The sequence below is a fragment of the Anabrus simplex genome, chromosome 1 (assembly GCF_040414725.1).
Source record: "Anabrus simplex isolate iqAnaSimp1 chromosome 1, ASM4041472v1, whole genome shotgun sequence".
Classification (NCBI taxonomy): Eukaryota; Metazoa; Arthropoda; class Insecta; order Orthoptera; family Tettigoniidae; genus Anabrus; species Anabrus simplex.
In genome coordinates, this window is record NC_090265.1 from 962,264,525 (window position 1) to 962,285,705 (window position 21,181).

At 38.2% G+C, this 21,181-nt stretch overlaps 1 protein-coding gene across 1 annotated transcript in view; it reads left to right on the plus strand.

The window, feature by feature from the left end:
• LOC136857637 (DNA-dependent protein kinase catalytic subunit) overlaps positions 1 to 21,181 on the plus strand; it is an 873,484-nt gene that overhangs the window by 108,580 nt on the left and 743,723 nt on the right. The window contains exon 7 of the mRNA XM_067136445.2: positions 2,318 to 2,526. Coding sequence (XP_066992546.2) covers positions 2,318 to 2,526 — 209 coding nt within the window. The remainder of the gene's footprint in view (positions 1 to 2,317; positions 2,527 to 21,181) is intronic.

A 21,181-nucleotide genomic window follows, 5' to 3' on the forward strand; every position in this document is an offset into this window, starting at 1 on the left:
GCATTATATAACAGTCAGTTGAACCACTTATCAGCGTGCAATTGCATTCAGATTATCTCCATTACAAACATGACGCAATCCACACAGTTCATTAAAAAGGTGATTTAATTTTCGAACAGCTATTAATTTCACCAACTCATCTCCACTCCCGCATAACACACACTTTTTCTTCTTTTTTGCTCACAATCCATCCTCCCTAAAAACTATACGCCTGTGCATCAAAGAGCAGACTAAAGGAAATAATTATTCTTAGAACTCCCAAATTAGATTAAAAAGGAGGACGAACACGAACTACCAGAAAATTTTAAAAAAAAATTATGGTAAGGGCCAAAATCATGAGCAGTGCATACATGATTGCCAGCATTTTGCCCTGTGTGCCAATTTGGGCTCATCAGTTGGTAACTAGCACACCTACCAAGGTGCATGGCTAGTGCATGTAGTAGAGGCAATCATCTGATGGTCTAGTATCACTTTTTGTAAAAGTGACAGTCTCCCATAGTGCATTATGGGCAGTGCCTGCAGCTTGTGCAGAGGCTTCCACTATATGCATTAGCCATGTGTGTTGGTAGGTGTGTAAGTTACCAACTGATGAACCCAAATTAGCACACTGCGGCAAAAAGCTGGCAACCAAGAATGAGTTAGCTGTAAAATTTATCATTTCCTATGATGGACCAATTATATTGTAATTCTGAATTTACTCGTTCAGAACAAAAATTTCAAGTTTGTTATCAGAATCTAAATAGATCATGAGACATTTCTAATAATCTTAATTTTCATTCATTTCATTTTGCTTGCTTTTTAAAACTGCCTGGCTGACATGCATATGTTCATTGGGCGATTATTTTAACAAGCTCTTATGATTTTACTAAAATTATTTAAGAAATACCTGCTATGCATGTAAAATACGAGGGCAAATCGGAAAGTAACGCAGAATAATTTTTTTCTCCCTTGGTTTGGCAGCTGGAACGTTGAAATTTCACGATGATATAGTTTGAAGTTTGCACTACAGAGGGTATTTTGTTTTCATGTGCAGCTCTAGCGAGAGAAGCCTGAACTATGAAACAAACATGGTGCGCATGTTACTATCATCCATGTGTGAAGAGCAGTGAAGCGTAGTTCGATATTTGTGGGCCAAAGGGTATACACCAAGTGGAATTCACAGGGACATGTGTGGCGTGTATGGGGCGACTGTCTGGACCGTAGCCATATCTCCGGGTGGTGTGAATTCTTCCGAGAGGTCGGTGTGAAACTTAGTAATTCGCCACGCTCCGGGCGGCCAGTAACAGCTTCAACTCCGCAGAATGTCCACACCATTGAGGCAGCAATTTTGAACAACCGGCGTGTGCATTTGCGAACCTTATCGCAGATGTTAAACATTTCCTTTAGTGCGGTGTACGACATTGTTCATGACATGTTGAAATTCCATAAAGTCAGTGCTCGCTGAGTGCGTAATAACCTGACAATGCAACCACAAGAACCTGCGAATGATGACAGGCATGGATCACTTAATGCATTACGCCGCAGAAGGGCATGACTTTCTGAAAGGAATGGTGATGCGTCATAAGTGTATCACTACACGCCCGAAACCAAGCGGACCTCTGTGGAGTGAAAACATGTTGGTATGTTGGTTCCCCAGTACGAAAAAAATTCAGAGTGACTCAATCTGCCAGGAAAGTGCTTGTGACAGTGTTCTGGGACATTTGTTTTTTGTTACTGGTGGACTTTGCTGAACATGGGACTACTGTGAATGCTGCAGCCTACATCAAAACTTTGGTTAAGTTGCGTCGTGCCCTTTATGACAAATGCCGCTTCATTAATACTGACAGTGTGAAACTTCTTCATGACAGTGCCTGTCCCCATGTTGCTGCTCCTGTTTGTGAGAAACTCGCTAAATTTCGATGGGCAGTGCTCCAGTATCCACCGTACAGTCCGGACTTGGCACTGTTGGATTTTCATCTGTTTGGTCCCATGAAGAAATTCCTGGCCGGCCAACACTTTGCGACAGATGATGTTGAAGTGAAATCAGCGGTCTGCAAATGGCTATACTCCAACCAAACTGACTTCTACGAACAGGGCATATTGATACTGGTACCACGATGGGAGAAATGTGTTGAGAAACTTGGTGACTATGTAAAAAAAAAAAAAAAATTAAGTGGGTCAAAGATGTAAGTTCATTTGTGATTTGTTTGGTTTTGGTACATATCAAACATTTTGGGAAGAAATTATTGTGCGTTACTTTTCTATCTGCCGTCGTATTAGGTTAATTTACTAAAGAATGAAACCATAACGATTGATTTGTTTAATCCTCTGTTCACAGCTGCTCTGAGGCTTATAGAATTTCATGGCATCCTGTTTGCCAGGTATTTATTTATTGAGTACAGTTGGTGGCATGGACAATTACTGAAGTGGCAGAAAAAAAGTTCTGAAGATCGTGTGGCTGGAATGAAAGCATTAATTACATTTTACAAGGAAATAGCTTGCATAATTCAAGAAACTCCAGATGATCAACACAAGGCTGTCCTTAAGGTTTGCATTCTTTTTTCCTTTGTGTAGTAATCTGCTCTGGTGATGTTCATAGCAATAGTTATTTTAAGAGTCCTAACTGCTTGGTTAATGAACTGTGTATGTTACATGGCAGAGAAATACTGTATTTACCATGCATGTTTTCAGGGTTTTAATAAAATTATCCAGTGGATAGGAGTTTATTCACATGTCGTACAGATTTATCAGTTTGAAACATGATCGATCGGTCAATCAATCAGTCTAATCAGTCAGTCACCACTGATCCGCATTTATGGCTGTCCATATAATTTGTTTACCCGTTCCTTTCTTGAAAGATTTCAAAGAAGTTGGAAGTTTATTGAACATCCCCCTGGGTAAATCATTTCAATCCCTAATTCCTCTTCCTATAAACACATGTGGTGTTGTGTTTGAGTCATCAGTCCATAGACTGGTTTGATGCAGCTCTCCATGCCACCCTATCCTTGCTAACCTTTTCATTTCTACGTAACTATTGCATCCTACATCTGCTCTAATCTGCTTGTCATATTCATACCTTGGTCTACCCCTACCGTTCTTACCACCTACACTTCCTTCAAAAACCAACTGAACAAGTCCTGGGTGTCTCGAGATGTGTCCTATCATTCTATCTCTTCTTCTCGTCAAATTTAGCCAAATCGATCTCCTCTCACCAATTCGATTCAGTATCTCTTCATTCGTGATTCGATCTATCCATCTCACCTTCAGCATTCTTCTGTAACACCACATTTCAAAAGCTTTTATTTTCTTTCTGAACTAGTTATCGTCCATGTTTCACTTCCATACAATGCCACGCTCCACACGAAAGTCTTCAAAAACATCTTTCCATTGGGATTCTCAATTGCTTTGATGGTTTCAACTGAATTCTTTTTGTTTTTGATCACTCTGAACAATAGTTTCATATTGCCTCTATTGTCTTCCTCCAGTTTTTGAGTACATTTCTCCCAGCACCTTATCTTTTCCTCTCTTACTACTCTTTTAATTCTGTTTCTTTTCCCAGTAAACTTGCTCAAGGTCTCTAATATTCCTCTTGTCCCTTATCTGGTCTGGCTTGGATTTGTCTCTCTCTTGCTCTTTTTATTCTATATTCCTTTCCTTTATCAAGGAACTTACTCTTTCATTCCACCAGGATGTCTCTTTCTCCCTTAATCTCACGCTTGTCTTCCCACAAACTTTTATTTCTGCTTTAGCAAGGTATTTTTAAATCTTGTCCACTCTACCTCACTAATGTCCACTTCTTGTGTAGGCCGTTGTCCTCTTACGTGGTCCTGATAGTGAGTCTCTTTCCTATCTCTTGTAGTTCCCATACCTTAATCTTAAGTAATTTCGTGGTTGTTATCTTTGATACATTAATGTCTTTCAGAACTGCTACTAATTATTCTTACTTGGAATCGCCTTGCCATCTGTCACAAGTCTACTTTCTTTATCTTTAACGACACAGTCAATGACAGTCTTGCTTTGTCCATCTCACCTGTATCAGGTAATCTTGTGACTGACCCTTTTGTTGAACCAACTGTTTTTTTTACTACCAAACAGTTTCTTTGCAGAAGGCTAGGAGATGGTCCTCTTCTAAATTCCTTCTTCCATGGCTGTGTGGTCCCATCACCTTCTCATAGCCATTCCTGTCTGTCCCGAGCTGTGCGTTGAGGTCCACGATGGTGATTGCCCTCTTCTCACTGATGGTCTCTTCTAGATCTTCCAGAAACATGTTCTTTTCATCTTGGCTGCAACCCATCTTAGGGGTATACACTTACACCAGTGTCAACTTCTCATTTCCTTTATAATCCCCTCATTGATGTACTGGAGTTCTTTAATGTCATCTAACTTTTTGCCAGTATCGATTATATTCCATTTCTCGTCTGTATGTTGTTACCATTCCAGTAGAGGGTATAGTTCTTCCTCAACTCTTTCTCCCCTTTACCTTTCCATTTAGTGTCACTCAGTCCTAGGATTGATATTTTCCTTCTCTCTATGATGTCCACTAACTCTGATGTCCACTAACTCTGATGTCCACTATCTCTTCATATTTCCCACTCAAACTCAGTACATTGATTGTTCCTATTTGATTGTGTCTTGTCTGGTGTTGTTGCACAATTGCAAGGCCTGGCCTATCATTAGGCTATAAGCCATCATACCTGGCGTGGGTCTGTGGGTGCTGTTGTCTGCTCCGAGTTCTTTATTTGCATCCGAGTCTCGTATGAGTGTTCAAAGCGATTGCAGGAAATCAAACAATATACAGATATTCACAGTGACATTAGAAAACTCAGGATAAGACTCTATGGATACACAAAAGTATGCACCCAGGCAGACTTACAAAACAAATAGTCAAATTCTATAAAAATAGGAGTAGGGCCAAAACAGACACAATGAAATGGATTGGTGAAATAAAAAATGATCTGAAACAAGTTGGAATTATACCAACAGATATTTAGAACTGGGTAATCTTCAGATTCGAAATTCACAAATGGCAAGTTGACCAAGAGGAAAGAAGAAGACCAGTACAACTTGGTCTGAAGACAGAAAGGAAGCTCGCAGCAAAAAAAATGAAAGAAATATGGGCACAAAGGAAAGCAAACGCACGCCTCTAAGTACTCTGCATGGTCCTAATGGGCTTATTTGCAAATAATATAACAACAACATCAATAACAACAACAACAACAACAACAACAGGAGTACACCTTCTCCGGCCAGTTAAACTGCGCACCTTCTATAAGGCCATCTATGTAATCTAACTTGAACTGATGTATTACAAGATATTTTGGTTTCCAACTGTTAGATGTGTCTACCATAGGTTGAATTGCTCCATCTTGTGGGGTAAACTATAATTATTCCATAAAGAAATTTGTAATTTTGAGGTTTGTCAACCTGGTTCTTAAGATTGTTTTTATTTTTTATTTTTATGTATAAAGTTGTCTACACTTCTGGTTTCTTCTTCAATAGTACTCAACCTATCAGATATTTGTAAATATTTTCTCTAGTCAATCAAAATTGGGGGTGTGTACATGTTGCCGAAGATCGAGGAACACTGTCCATACTGATCGCCAACATCTGGGAGACTGGGTAAGGCATATAGAAAAAGGAGGACAGGAATCCCGCCTATCAGTAAAGAGTTCTGGAAGCTTCTCAAAATACTATAAAAGGTGGGCGATTTAAGGCCGTATTGTCTTCATTACTCCAGTTATTTGAGTGCAGCGTATACTAAGGAGGCAGGGACCGCGGGAGGCGTTCGGAAGGACCAGCAACTAAAGGTAATGGTAGAATTTTCATAAACATGTGATAGTTCCTGCAGATAGCTTGAGGGGAAGGTCATGAGTGGTTTCATCTGAAATGAAGTCCACTTCACATTTGCCGACCGCCTCTTCTATTTTCTCAAAGACATTCTCATAAATTGGCTTATTTGAATGCAGGATTGTTTACCTTGTGGAGTGGAATTCCTGACTGGATTAATGCCATAGCAAGATCCGCACTGAACTTGTTCAATGTTCACTGCTTTTCAGATCCTGAAGCACCCCCTGTGGGTGAGGGACGCAGACGAAGAATACACCCACGGTATCCCCTGCTTGTCGTAAGAGGCGACTAAAAGGGGCAACCAAGGGATGATTATATTAGAACCATGAAACTCCTTGTGATTAGTACCACCACAAGAGGAACACCGTGGGTCGCTTTTCCTTGTGCGTAGTACCGCTATGTTAGGTACCAAATAGGTTTGTGATTAGTGGCAAACGAGAGCGCGACGGCTTTTACAGTACCTGTGATTAGTAGCACTATATGAGCAACACGATGGGATGATGAATACCATAGGTTTGTGTTGCCTGTCAATGGTGCCGCAATGTGCGAAACACATTAGGTCTGTAATACATGTGAAAATTTCATTACCTATGAGTAGTACCATAATGTGTGGAATACCGCGAGTCTATGGTACTCTTGAATAGTACCGCAACATGACATATACCATGGCTCTACTTTTCTAGCGATAAGTACCATTATGAGGGGCCGATAACTTGGATTTTGGACTGCTTTCGACTGCAAGCATCATAGTATCGTGCTATAGAAGCAGTTCCTTGGTCAGTAATACTGTTGTTTTACGCCAGCTTCTGTGCATGTGAGGCACTGTGGGTCGGTTCCACTGATAGTTTTAAATTCACATCCATCCATCCGTCCGTCCGTCCGTCCGTCCATGAATTGTGGTCAGTGGAGGATTTTTGGTTTTTAGTGTTTTTTCGTTTTGTCTCATTTCTTACCATTAGGGGCCGATGACTTAGATGTTAGGCCCCCTTTAAATAACAAGCATCAATCAAGTAGATCCTGAAGCGAAAGTGTGTTTCAACGTAGTTTGTTTAGGTTTCTTCAGCTTGATGTACAAGAAATGACATAAACCTAATAGAGAAAAAAACAATATACAATAAAAACTTATCTTGTTTAAAATATTTATAATTCTTCAGTTTTGCTGTGTTTAAAATTGGTGCTGATTTGACTAGGAGTAAGTGGGGAGTTGAAGAAACATTGGTTGGATGGAAAAGTCTCATTGAAATCAGGTGGACTGTTTTCAAAGGAATGTCAAATATTATTGATTGTCAATGTCGGAACAGAGTGAAATTTAAGCTCCATATTTCTTCAATGAAGAATAAAATGTTGATCAGGTATCTGAAGGGAAATCAGAAATACCAAGAGTGAGAATGAGAAAAGTGTGAAGAAACAGAGTTATTAAATGAAATGCCGAACACATGAACTCCTCTCTCTCCTCCAGCCCTGTAGGTAAGTTATTCAGGTCAGGTTGATGTTGACCTTAGCACTGACTAGGGACTATTCAGAGATTATATTCTTTAGGGGAAGCAGTGGAAGAGGGGAGGGACAATGTGTTGAAGGATGGGGGTACCGCACATGTATTGCATGTTGTGGCAAACTTGCTTGTTTGCTGATTGAGATTACTTTCAATTATTGTATCAGCAAGAATGTTAGTCTTATCCTGAATTTCGTTGAGATTGTGAATGGGATTTGATTTTTGATCCACGTTTATGTGAATATTTTTCACAATGTTTAATAAAATTCCTTTCTTGACTACGTACAAGATATCTAAATCTTTATCTGTGGATGAAAATGAGCGATTGTAATCTTTCATGTGTTCACTCATAGTGGAAAACATTCTGTGCTTGCTGTATTAAAATGTTCTTTATAATGGATTAGAAAATTCCTCCTGGTCTGTCTGATGTAGCTGTCATTGCACTGATTACACGCTAACTTATAGACCCCTGATAGTGTATGTTTATTAGATTTATTAAGAGTATTCATGTTATAAATAATTTTTGAGGTTGTGTTATTGCTTCTGAAAGCGATGTTAGGGTTTTGTTTTTTTAAAGATATTTTGAGATTTGGTACAGATTATTATTATTATTAATAAAAGTAAAGGTAACAAAATCTTTTTCTCTTTTGGTTTTTAGAGTGTGGTGATAGGTTTACTCTTATTTAAAATTCTAATAATAATAATAATAATGTTATTTGCTTTATGTCCCACTAACTACTTTTACGGTCTTCGGAGACGCCGAGGTGCCGGAATTTAGTTCCGCAGGAGTTCTTTTACGTGCCAGTAAATCTACCGACATGGGGCTGTCGTATTTGAGCACCTTCAAATACCACCGGACTGAGTCAGGATCGAACCTGCCAAGTTCCGGTTAGAAGGCCAGCGCCTTAACCGTCTGAGCCACTCAGCCCGGCTATTTAAAATTCTGTTGACGAAATTACTATTGTAACCATTATTGCATGTTAAGAGGTAGATAATTTTAATTTCTTTCTTGTAAGCCTTCTTAGATATAGGGATGTTTAGAGCTCTGTATACCATGTTTTAAAAGTGGCCTCTTTATGGGTGCCGGGGTGGAGCGAATCCCGTCTGGTAGTATTATTTTCTGAGTAGGCTTCCTAAAGATTTCAAACTTGAGATGGTTGTCACTTCTCTTACTTTTAAGGTCAAGGAAGTTTATAGATTTCTATCCGTTTCTAAATCAAATGCAAATTTTACATAAAGGTCACAAGTATTAAGTTTTTCAAGGAGGATTTTACTATCGGTGATATGCTGGATAATAATAATAATGAAAACATCTACAAATCTTGACAAATGGAATATTCCTTGTAAGTTGTTAAGTAGCTGAGTTTTTTCTAGAATATCTATGTAGATTTCTGCCAAAATTCCAGAAATGGATCTCATAGAGAGTCCTCTCTGCAAATAAATTTTATTATTAAAGGTGAAATAATTATTGTTGAGGACATACTTCAGAATATTTAAAAATTCTTTTATTTCTAGTTTCCACAAATGACTATATTTGTTTAAATTTTCTTGGATTAGATTGATAGTTTTGATTTTAGGAATGTTTACATAATCATAATATCAAAGGAATGCATAGTAGGATGTACATTTAAGTTCCTTTGTGATATTACTAAATTATATGGAGTTTTCAACAGAACTACTAGAAAAAAAGTATGATGCATGGCAAATTTTTTTGTATGAAGCAAGAAATATTATATGTATGACTATTTTTAAAATTAATAATAGGCCTGATGGGAATGTTGATCTTATGGATTGTAGGTAGAGCTCTGACAGTAGGGCGTTTGAGATTCATCAAAATAAGTTCAGAAATTTGGTGCTCATTAAACCAAACCAAACCCCATGGCGCAACAGTCCTGAGGGGCCAAGCGATTGCTGCTCAGACCAAAGGCCTGCAGATTACAAGGTGTCGTGTAGTGAGAACACTGAATCTTCATGGCCATTATTCTTGGCTTTCTGGACCGAGGCCGCTATCTCATCGTTGGATAGTCTCTCAATTGTAATCACGTTGGTTGATTGGACCTTGAACCAACCCTCAGTTCCAGGTGAAAATTCTGTCTGGGAATCGAACCCAGGGCCTACAGGTAAAAGACAGGCACGCTACCCTTACACTGCGGGGCTGACACTTTGTTGCTCATTAAAGTGGGTTAAAGTATTGTTCAAGATTCCTTTAAGGTTCTTTTGAATTTTATTGGGAGGATCTTTAGTTATAATGGAAAAGTAATTGATTTTCCCCACACCATGTCTATAGCAATCAAAACAATGCAAGAACTGATGGTTGAGAAAATAATTACAAGTATTCTTATTTTATGTCAAATTTTTAATTCCTTCCCGGTGCCATAACATCTCTGTAAAATCCCAAGTGCAACTACTGGAGGAACTACAAGTAGCTATCAGCTTGCTTTTGTAGATTTAGGTTCGAACCCTGCTGTCGGCAGCCCTGAAGATGATTTTTGGTGGTTTCCCGTTTTCACACCAGGCAAATGTTAATCAAGGCCATGGTCACATCTTTCCCACTCCTACCCCTTTTGCTATCCCATCATCGCCATAAGACCAATTTGTGTCTGTACGATGCAAAGCAGATTGTGAAAGAGGAAAGGAAAAAAACCCTACAAATTGTGGATAAAGTAGAGAATAATCTTAACTCATATGTGTTTGTTAAAGTTAGTGAACCAGTGTCATTGAAAATGAAGAATATGTTTGATAAGTGGGTACAAAACATTGTGTTAAATAGGTAAAGCTTTGGGTGAAATATTTTTATCTCGCTGACTGTGAATTAAATCAAGGAGATATTGCTTGCTTTCTGTATGCTCTAATAGTTTCTGTTGAAGTAGAAAGGACTTTTTCCAAATATTAGTCTTGAGTAGCAGACAATAGACAGTCTTTTTTATTTTAGAATTTCCGCTGTTTGTTTATTGTTCATTATTCAACTTTTGTTATTTAAATGCACTGAAGTCTGTGTCTTCCGTAACAATACAAGATCAAATTATGTTCTTAAGTATTATTAATTGCAATGTGTTTGATAGGGACAATTGGATGGTGTTATGCAATGATAGACCAAACAACAAAATTCATGTTGGGGCCGATGACCTTAGATGTTAGGCCCCTTTAAACAACAAGCATCATCATCATCATCAAAATTCATGTTTCAAGAGAACGGCAACTTTGTGAATGCTCAAAGAAAAACTATCTACCTTGTGCATTTTTCTCTAAATCAAATATTACTTTATTCACTTAGCACCATATTTTGTTTTCCAAAATAATATAAGCAAAAACCTATTTGCCTTTTATTTTGATAAAAAGGTGTCTTAGTCTACAAGTGATTTGAGAATTTCTATAATTCAATCAGAGTCCAAGCGCCAGGTGGCGTTTAGTCTACAAATGCGAAACAAATTAATACAAAACTAGCACAACATTTCTACAGGAAACCATTATCAAGCACAATATCACAGTACAACATTGTTAATATTTTATATTCTGTAGTCAATAATAACTCTTTTATTAACACGCTTTCCCATGTTCATTGTAGTGTATGAACTTCACAACTAAAAAATTATAATAGTAAAACCAACGTAAGAAAAACGACTTCATGAGTTATTTTGAATCAGGCCTTCCTGAAATGCCTTCGATATCATCGGCTATGGTAGGAGAACTAACTAACTTTTGATAAAACTCCAAACAGTCTTTAGGGATTGAGTGAAACATGGACTTCAGATCATGTAATTTTTCTGTGCGTATTGGTTTTCCTTCCAGCCACAGTTTAGGCAGTTTTCTTGAGAAATGTAGGCTGCCAACAACAGATTTTTAACCAGTCCTTTTTCCAATGTTTATTTCTGTGTAGGTTTCCTGCCTTAGATCACTTTTCACAAAAACTGCTCTGATTTCCTTGAACAGTAATCCGTTTACCTTTTCACCCTGAACGCTTTTCTTCCTGTTGGTGATCACGCTTTCCATTGCCATTGTACCTACAAAAACTTCCTTTACCATTTGGAAGACTTGTGTAAAGGATTTCTCTTTCTGCACATCTTCATTATTTTAATGTAATCTTCTGGCACATGGAGACATTGCTGGAACTTTAATGCAGACTCAATATCACCAAAGTCCGTATCATTTTTCAGGAAACTGTGCCCAGGAACTAGAAAGTGTTCTGTGATAGCCAGTAGACTAGGATGTTCTTCTAGAATAGTTTTCAGCAACAAAACTAATTTTATATTTTGATTCCGGCCCCCACATAAATCTGACCAGAGAATCAAATGTGTTGTGTCTGGTGATACACGAGCTGGTATGTGTTTTCTTAAACATGATCCAATTTCTTGGGCTCCTCTTCCAGCATCTCCTTCCACCCACACAGAAGAAAATCCTTTGTGCTTAGAATCATGAATACCGCAGTTATATAACCAAAGTTATCATTTATAAAACATGATATATGTTTTGGTATTTTTGGGAGTGGCAGTGTCTTTTCCAGATCGAACGGAATGCATTCAGTTTCTCTTGATGTATCTTTTTTAGTGTTAATAAAATTCTGCTTCATGAGATTTCTTGCAAGGTTTACTTCCTCTAAATGACTTTCATGTTCTTCTTTTACTACTGAAGAATCCAATCCCAATGAATTCTCTATCCTCATGGTAAGAGTATCACGTATATTGCATGTGTCTGTCTTTAGTGTTTTGCACTTTAATGTTTGTAAAAATATTGCTTGGTTAGAAATATTTTTTTATATAATGCTAAAGAAACAGGATTTGCATAGTTGTCACTAGAGACTGTACATCACATTGAGAGTAGTACCTGGACTTAAATATTCTGCCTTTGTTTGTGAACAACAGTAATGTGACTTTTACTTTGGAAATTTTGAAATGTGTTCACACAGTTCACGGACTTTAGCTTCTGGTAGTTTATTATGTCCTCCAGCACTCCCTCTTCCATCCACAATTTCACATCACTTTATTATTTTTGAAGCTTTGTCAACAACACAACTGAACACTCATAATGTTTGTAAAAATATTGCTTTACACACTTACCTTGCACAGTAAATACTCTCTGGACGCATTCCGCATCTCAGATCCTACTGCTCTCTTCTACTTAATATTGACCTCTTTAACCATTCCTGCTATTATTTGGCATCTAGCTTCATAAGACCAGCTTTATGAAAATTAGTAAATATCGCTCGTCTCTCCTCCATTGTAACTCATTCATGGCATTTGAGCCTGCAGTTACAACAATTACATTTGTAATCCCGAAATTCTTTACCGAACGTAACTATTCCTCTAGTATTGATGTACTCTATTAGTATTCACCTTCCTCTTCTTAATTTGTCGTGTTTGATCCTCAAATTTTTGTTTTGTTTCTTTTCTTGGTCGGTCATCTGAAATAACAGCGCTAGTGTCCAATTCCATCTCCACGTCTGATGTCCCAGTGTCTCCTCATGGGGCTGAATTATTGGAGGTGCCGATTTCCAGCATTTTGTCACCATTTTGGCATTAAATATTTCCTGATGTGCTAGGAAATATTTTGTGTTAGGAAATATTTACTTTATAATAGAAATATTGTTTGAGAAAATACTATTATCGGAACTCATATGGTACAAGCTGGAATATCATCACAGTCTTTCTGAGGCTTTTCATTAGAAAACACATCTGAGCTGTTCTCTCGGAGCTATTGCCGGCACTCGAATTTGATATTAAATCATCAAATGTGACGGCTTCAGGCGAACCATTACACATTGTTTTCCCCAACTGGAAGTGAAATATCGCAAAGCAGAAGGTCCTGATTGACTGAAGGAAAAAATTTATTACTTTCACAGTGAAACACATCCGTTTTAGGTCGATCAAATTGATCATGTAAATCAGAAACATCTCCGCTGCATTCAGTAGGTATAAGAAAATTGGTTTGAAAGTGTTGTGCAGGATTAGTTAATTCTTGGATGCGGTGTCAGATTGCTCTTTGTCAGAAGGCGGATATTGTAGAGATCCCTAAAAAAAGATATTGAAGAATGTTAAATATCAGATTAAAAACCTTACCACTCAATCTGTTTTAATGAGAATATGAAAAATCTATCTTACCATTTTCATAACAGTTATTCGTAATGCTTCTAACATCTTTCCTCTTGAAGGAAGCATGTTTATAGCTTACTACGAGATCTGTAAATACTGCAGCAGTTGATAAACAGTACAGAAGTGGGATTATAAAGAAGGAAGTATGTATTCTTAGATACATAATCCTGCCAGAATATACTGCAGCTGCTAAACAATTCAGATGCCGAATGCAGTATTAAGTAAAAGAACCTTTATTCTTAAACCAAAAGCCTGTCAGAACTAAGCATCAACATTAAGAACCAAATCCTTTATAGACCAAGTGACAGCTTTGATCTACAATTGCAGAATGCTTAGTTGGTTGGTCTACTATTGCCTTTTATGATGATACGTGGTCTTCAAATGCAAAACATAGTAATGGACTTTAATCGTGTGGCACTTAGGTTTTTTAATATTATGAGAAGTTTTACTGAAGAAAGTTGGCATTTCTTATATTGAAGTTTGAAGTCTTGGCCACCATAACGCCCAAAAAGCCAGAAATGAGCAAATTGTCGCTTAGTCTACAAATGCATAATTACGTCCAATTTAAACTCAAAACAGAATTTTAAAACTTCATTATTTTAGTAATTAATTTAATTGCCTATTCAGGAACAGAATAAGTTTTTGAGAGTAATACATTTAATATTTTACTGGTCACCTTTAAAATGTTAGGTGTAAAAAATTATTTTTAGGATGTAAATGCATTTACTCTTCAGTATTTATTAGTATGTCATAGGTCATTAATTGCCTTGCCCTGGTCATAAGAATTTGGCTCCAGTGGCTGGCTACTGCATTCTCTAACTTCCATTAGGTACCTGAAGCACTTATCGCAATGTTTAAGGTGGTGGTGGTGGTGACTTCTGTTTTAAGAGGAAATACAACTAATTAACCATCCTCTGATATTGTTTAGCCTTCTTAGTGCCAAGGCTTTTTACAGTGTGTGTACAAAAAATGCCACCAGCTTTACTATGAAATTGCAAGGCTGAATAAAGAAAAGAGCTATCGTGCTCCTGGCAGTTTTAGTAAGAGTTGGGAAGAGCGCAGTCACACTCTTTGACACTCTAAAGGTTAATCCAGAATAAACTTGTATGTTTAGAAATTGAATATTAACCCGCCATCGGTAGCGTTGCCCTCACTTACACGAGAGGTAGCATATATAGGCTCTCCCTAACATCAGCTTTGTATATGATTTTAGTTCTTTTACAGGCTCTTCTCGGCAGTTTGAATAAATGATACTAGTCTTCGGTTATTTAGTATTGTTTTATCAGACTGGTTTTATGTTATCCCTTTATATATATATATATATATATATATAAATCTACATAACCATTACTATTATGAAAAGGAACAAAACCCTTGGCATTACAAATACATATTACATTACAAAACTAATTTGATCATGATTTGTAAACCTCATTATTTTATATCATTGTCCTGTTCACTCATTTCTTTCAACTTCGTGCGAAAAACATTCACTGCATACTACTTTTGTTAGGCGAGTGTGCTCTTTGCATGTTGAGCGTCTGCACGCATCACAACGAGCTGACGTAAATCGTTTTTGTCGGACTGGGCAGTAGGCACGTCTTGTTTTCCGCTCGGGGACTTCTGAAAAAATATACATACCGTAGTTTTTTTGGTAATGATTATAAACAACTTTTACTGTCACAGGTGTAGAATATATTGGAAGTGGAAAGTGTTTATTGAAGATTTTATTTGTAAACCTTGTTAAGTAGTACTTACTGTATGACCTGAAGTGTGGTGATAAAATATTTTATTTGTATTCCACATAACTACCTAACCTGTACAGTGTAAATATTTTGGTAACATATGGTATTTGTAACAACTAGATTTCATTTCTATATTTACTGGAATTATCCAGAAAGTTGTAACTTGAATTTTTGAACAGGGTGTATTGGCCTTTCTTAGTTATGTATTCCAGAAAGTATGTTCTGACTGTTCTGGAAATGGAAGATTCGTGATCGTGCGTATTAGAGAAAATTATTTAAAGTTTGCGACTGAAGTAGGAGTTGTGATTGGTGAATCTGGGTGGCAATAGGCGGGCTCCTGCGTTCTGATTGGCTACTCCAAGGCCAGGGTTTCCTTTTTAAAGAGAGGGAGGCAGCATTTCGTGGTCTGTCTGTCTGGCTGTCTGAAGTTTTGACATCGTCTCGCTACCGGGATGGGCCACCTTGGGGTAAGCACTCTCGATTTCTGTTCCACCTTAAATTTCACTTAATGTTCACTTACTTTTTCACATGGGAGTTTGCTCTAACCTCACCCAGACTCGCCGCTCAGTTATTTCGGATACCTTAGCTTTTCAGCTGGGCTTGCCTGTTTGTTTCCGAGGCATTCTTTCCTTGTTTCACTAAACATGTAAATTGTAGTTTTATGTATTTACCTTGGGGTTTTGCATCTAGTAGTTCCGTGTCACTTGACGTGTTCAATTATGTTGTTCAGATATTTTGAAAGGTACGTTTAACTTCACTCTAAATTGTATTGTACGACTTGGGTTGTAATTAGATGTATGGTATTTGCTTGACTCTTTGAACTTATAGAAGCTATTGTCAAGGAACATCCACTTTGTGTGTCTCATGGAACATGTAATTTGTAGTTCACAAGTTCTGTATGACTGAAATTGTTTGGAATTTGTTTGTAAAGTCCTATAAATAATATTTTAGTAAATAATATATTTTGAAAATCAAGGATCAGGGTTGATTTTCCGGAATTTGCAACCTAAGCCATCTCCATGCCCTTGGTAGGTTCCCAGCTCCTTTCACGTTTCTGGGTTTCTGCGTAGTTCATCAGCTGTTTTTTTGTGTGTGTAGTGTCTTAGGTACCATGTAATTGCACTTACTTTCCTCCCTTTGCTGTGTTTGTTGTAGCCGCTGAAGTAACTGTTACATTTACAAAGTGTTCATTTAGATTTTTTATAAAAATGGTGAAGTGATAACTTTTAGCAATAATTACATGGGACTGCTGCTGTCACATTTCTGATGGGAAGTTTTGCCCAAGGATATTTTTGATGGAATTTCTGAGACCAATTGATAGAACATCGACTGAAGCACGTCCCAACAGATGTGGTTTTACGATTTCTAGGGCAAGATTTGTGATGTATTTTCTTTGTGGAATCGAATCTCCTGTATTAGGGAAATAAATAATCAGGGAATTGACAGTAGCGAGATCCAATAGACCACAGAAGATTGCTAAAGGCCATCTATTGTTTACTCTCTTCATGCTGTAGTCTTTTTTCTTCCTGTCAACAACATAAACTCCTTTCGTAAAGTTGTAAAATGTAATGACCTCTGGCTTGTTGACAACTCCGGTTGTTACGTCGATGGTGTTATCATTATGTAAAGTGGAGAGCATAAGAACATTTTTCTTTTTCTTGGGAACATATGAAACTAATAGCATACTATTAGGTTCTTTGCCGAATCCAAACATGCTACTAACAACGGGTCTCTTCTTGTCATTCAAAAAGTCTGGTGGCAATTGAGGTTTGTTTCTTTTTACTGTGCCAACTATTGTCATTCTATAGTGAGTAAAATGGCCATTGGCATGTGGAACAGATGTATAGTAATTGTCCATAGGGATGTTCCTTCCTGCCTTGTCAGTTGGTTGAATTAGTCTCTTCACAACAGTGGATGCAGAATTGTCTGTAGTGTAAGGGCTTCTAGCTGGTTGTTTACCGGGATAGAAAAAAAAAAGCCTCCTCTGCGAACCATGTGACCTTGCCGCGGTGGGGAGGCTTGCGTGTCCCAATGATGCAGATAGCCGAGCCGCAGGTGCAACCATATCGGATGGGTATCTGTTGAGAGACCAGACTAACGAATGGTTCATCGAAAGGGGGGTAGCAGCCTTTCGGTAGTTGCAAGGGCGGCAGTCTAGATGATTGACTGATACGGCCTTGTAATAATACTCAACATGGCTTAGCTGTGTTGATACTGCTACACGGCTGAAAGCAACGGGAAACTACAGCCGTAACCACCTCCCGAGGACATGCAGCTCTCTCTGTATGAATGATGTACTGATGATGGCTTCCTCCCGGGTAAAATATTCCGGAGGTAAACTAGTCCCCCATTCGGATCTCCGGGTGGGGACTACACGAGAGGGGGCGATCATCAGGAAGATGGATACTGACGTTCTGCGAGTTGGAGCGTGGAATGTTAGAAGTTTGAATCGTTGTGGTAGGTTAGAGAATCTGAAAAGGGAGATGGATAGGCTAAAGTTAGATGTAGTTGGTATAAGTGAAGTACGTTGGCAGGAAGAACAGGATTTTTGGTCAGGCGACTACCGAATTATCAACACGAAATCAAACAGGGGTAATGCAGGAGTTGGTTTAATAATGAATAAGAAAATAGGGCAGCGGATAAGCTACTACGACCAGCATAGTGAAAGAATTATTGTCGCCAAGATAGACACCAAACCAATGCCCACCACAATAGTGCAGGTCTATATGCCTACTAGTTCAGCGGATGATGAAGAAATTGAAAGAATATATGAGGAGATAGAAGATTTAATACAATATGTCAAAGGTGACGAGAATCTAATTGTGATGGGAGACTGGAACGCAGTGGTAGGCCAAGGAAGAGAAGGTAGCACAGTAGGAGAATTTGGATTGGGACAAAGGAACGAAAGAGGAAGTCGGCTGGTTGAATTCTGCACTGACCATAATTTAGTCCTCGCCAATACTTGGTTCAAACACCACAAACGACGGCTGTATACGTGGATGAGACCTGGAGACACTGGAAGGTATCAAATAATCTTCATTATGATTAGGCAGAGTTTCAGAAACCAGGTGTTGGATTGCAAAACTTTCCCAGGAGCAGACGTGGACTCTGACCACAACTTGTTGGTCATGAAATGCCATCTGAAGTTGAAGAAATTGAAGAAAGGAAAGAATGCAAAAAGATGGGATCTAGACAAGTTGAAAGAAAAGAGTGTGAAGGATTGTTTCAAGGAACATGTTGCACAAGGTCTAAATGAAAAGGCCGAAGGAAACACAGTAGAGGAAGAGTGGAGAGTCATGAAAAATGAAGTCAGTAGGGCTGCTGAAGAAATGTTAGGAAGGAAGAAAAGATCAACTAAAAATCAGTGGATAACTCAGGAGATACTAGACCTGATTGATGAACGACGAAAATACAAGAATGCTAGAAATGAAGAGGGCAGAAAAGAATATAGGCGATTAAAGAATCAAGTGGATAGAAAGTGCAAGGTAGCTAAGGAAGAATGGCTGAAGGAGAAGTGCAAGGATGTCGAAGGCTGTATGGTCCTGGGAAAGGTAGATGCTGCATACAGGAAAATCAAGGAAACCTTTGGAGAAAGGAAATCTAGGTGCATGAATATTAAGAGCTCAGATGGAAAGCCACATCTAGGGAAAGAAGACAAAGCAGAAAGATGGCAGGAGCATATCCAACAGTTGTATCAAGGTAACGATGTAGATAATTTCGTTCTGGAACATGAAGAGGCTGTTGATGCTGATGAAATGGGAGACCCAATTTTGAGGTCAGAGTTTGACAGAGCTGTGAGTGACCTAAATAGGAACAAGGCACCTGGAATTCATGATATTCCCTCTGAATTACTGACTGCCGTAGGAGAAACCAGCATGGTAAGGTTATTTCTTTTAGTGTGCAAGATGTATGAGACAGGAGAAGTCCCATCCGATTTTCGGCAGAATGTTGTTATACCTATTCCCAAGAAAGCCGGTGCTGACAGGTGTGAAAACTACCGCACTATTAGTTTAGTATCTCATGCCTGCAAAATTTTAACACGTATTATTTACAGAAGAATGGAAAAACAAGTTGAAGCTGAGTTGGGGGAAGATCAATTTGGCTTCAGAAGAAATGTAGGAACACGTGAAGCAATCCTGACTTTACGTCTGATCTTAGAGGATCGAATCAAGAAGGACAAGCCCACGTACATGGCATTCGTAGATCTAGAAAAGGCATTCGATAATGTTGATTGGACCAGGCTATTTATAATTCTGAAGATGATAGGGATCAGATACGGAGAACGAAGAATTATCTACAACCTGTATAAAAATCAGTCTGCAGTGATAAGAATCGAGGGCTTTGAAAAAGAAGCAGCAATCCAGAAAGGAGTGAGGGAAGGCTGCAGTTTGTCCCCTCTCCTTTTCAATGTTTACATAGAACAGGCAGTAAAGGAAATCAAAGAGAAATTTGGAAATGGAATCACAGTCCAAGGAGAGGAAATCAAAACCTTGAGATTTGTGGATGATATTGTTATTTTATCTGAGACTGCAGAAGATCTCGAGAAGTTGCTGAATGGTATGGATGAAGTCTTAGGTAAGGAGTACAAGATGAAAATAAATAAGTCCAAAACAAAAGTAATGGAGTGCAGTCGAACGAAGGCAGGTGATGTAGGAAATATTAGATTAGGAAACGAAGTCTTAAAGGAAGTAGATGAATATTGTTACTTGAGTAGTAAAATAACCAACGATGGCAGAAGTAAGGAGGACATAAAATGCAGACTAGCACAAGCAAGGAAGAGCTTTCTTAAGAAAAGAAATTTGCTCACTTCAAACATTGACATCGGAATTAGAAAGATGTTTTTGAAGACTTTTGTGTGGAGCGTGGCATTGTATGGAAGTCAAACATGGACGATAACTAGCTCAGAAAGAAAGAAAGAGAATAGAAGCTTTTGAAATGTGGTGTTACAGAAGAATGCTGAAGGTGAGATGGATAGATCGAATCACGAATTAAGAGATACTGAATCGAATTGGTGAGTGGAGATCGATTTGGCTAAATTTGATGAGAAGAAGAGATAGAATGATAGGACACATCTTAAGACACCCAGGACTTGTTCAGTTGGTTTTTGAAGGAAGTGTAGGTGGCAAGAACGGTAGGGGTAGACCAAGGTATGAATATGACAAACAGATTAGAGCAGATGTAGGATGCAATAGTTATGTAGAAATGAAAAGGTTAGCAAGGATAGGGTGGCATGGAGAGCTGCATCAAACCAGTCTATGGACTGATGACTCAAACAACAACAACAACACAGTAAAAAAGGTCATGGCATCAACCAAGGCATAGATTTTAATTCCGTACTTGTCTGGTTTGTTGCTAATATACTGATGGAATTTACATCTTCCTCGGAAACCTTCAAGAATTTCATCAATCCTAACGTATTCCCCAGGTGTATAGCTTGTAATACAACTGCTGATGAAACTGTCAAAAGTCTGTCTAATAGGGGCCAGGTTGTCAATTATCGTACAAGAATTTTGAGTACGTTTGTCATCAAACCGAATAGCTCTGTACAACTGGTGAAATCTTTTTTCGCTCATGATTCCTCTGAAAAACTCAGGAGCTGTATCATTAGTTTCCCACATTTCTGATGTGTTTAGATGATTGCCTTTCTTCACACCCAACATATATAAAACACCACAAAAAGGATAATAGTTCATCAACGTTGATTTCTGGACAGTGCTTTTCACCATTTTTATAAGAACTGGCCATTTCAGAATGCTGGATATTTGTGAATGAAACAATGTCATTTATTTATTTAGTCTGATCAAGGACACCCTAGATTTGCCATAAGACACAGAATAATACACAATAACAATTTTGAGGGAAGATAAAGAAGATTAATGTTTAAAAAAATGATAGGTTACAATTAACCATGTTGAATGGCATGAACTCCATATAATTAGTGACGAAGAATCGAAAGGGAGTATTTGATGAGTGAGACGACTATCTCATTTTGTAGACTACTTGCTAGTTTATATTTTTGTCGCCATGTGACG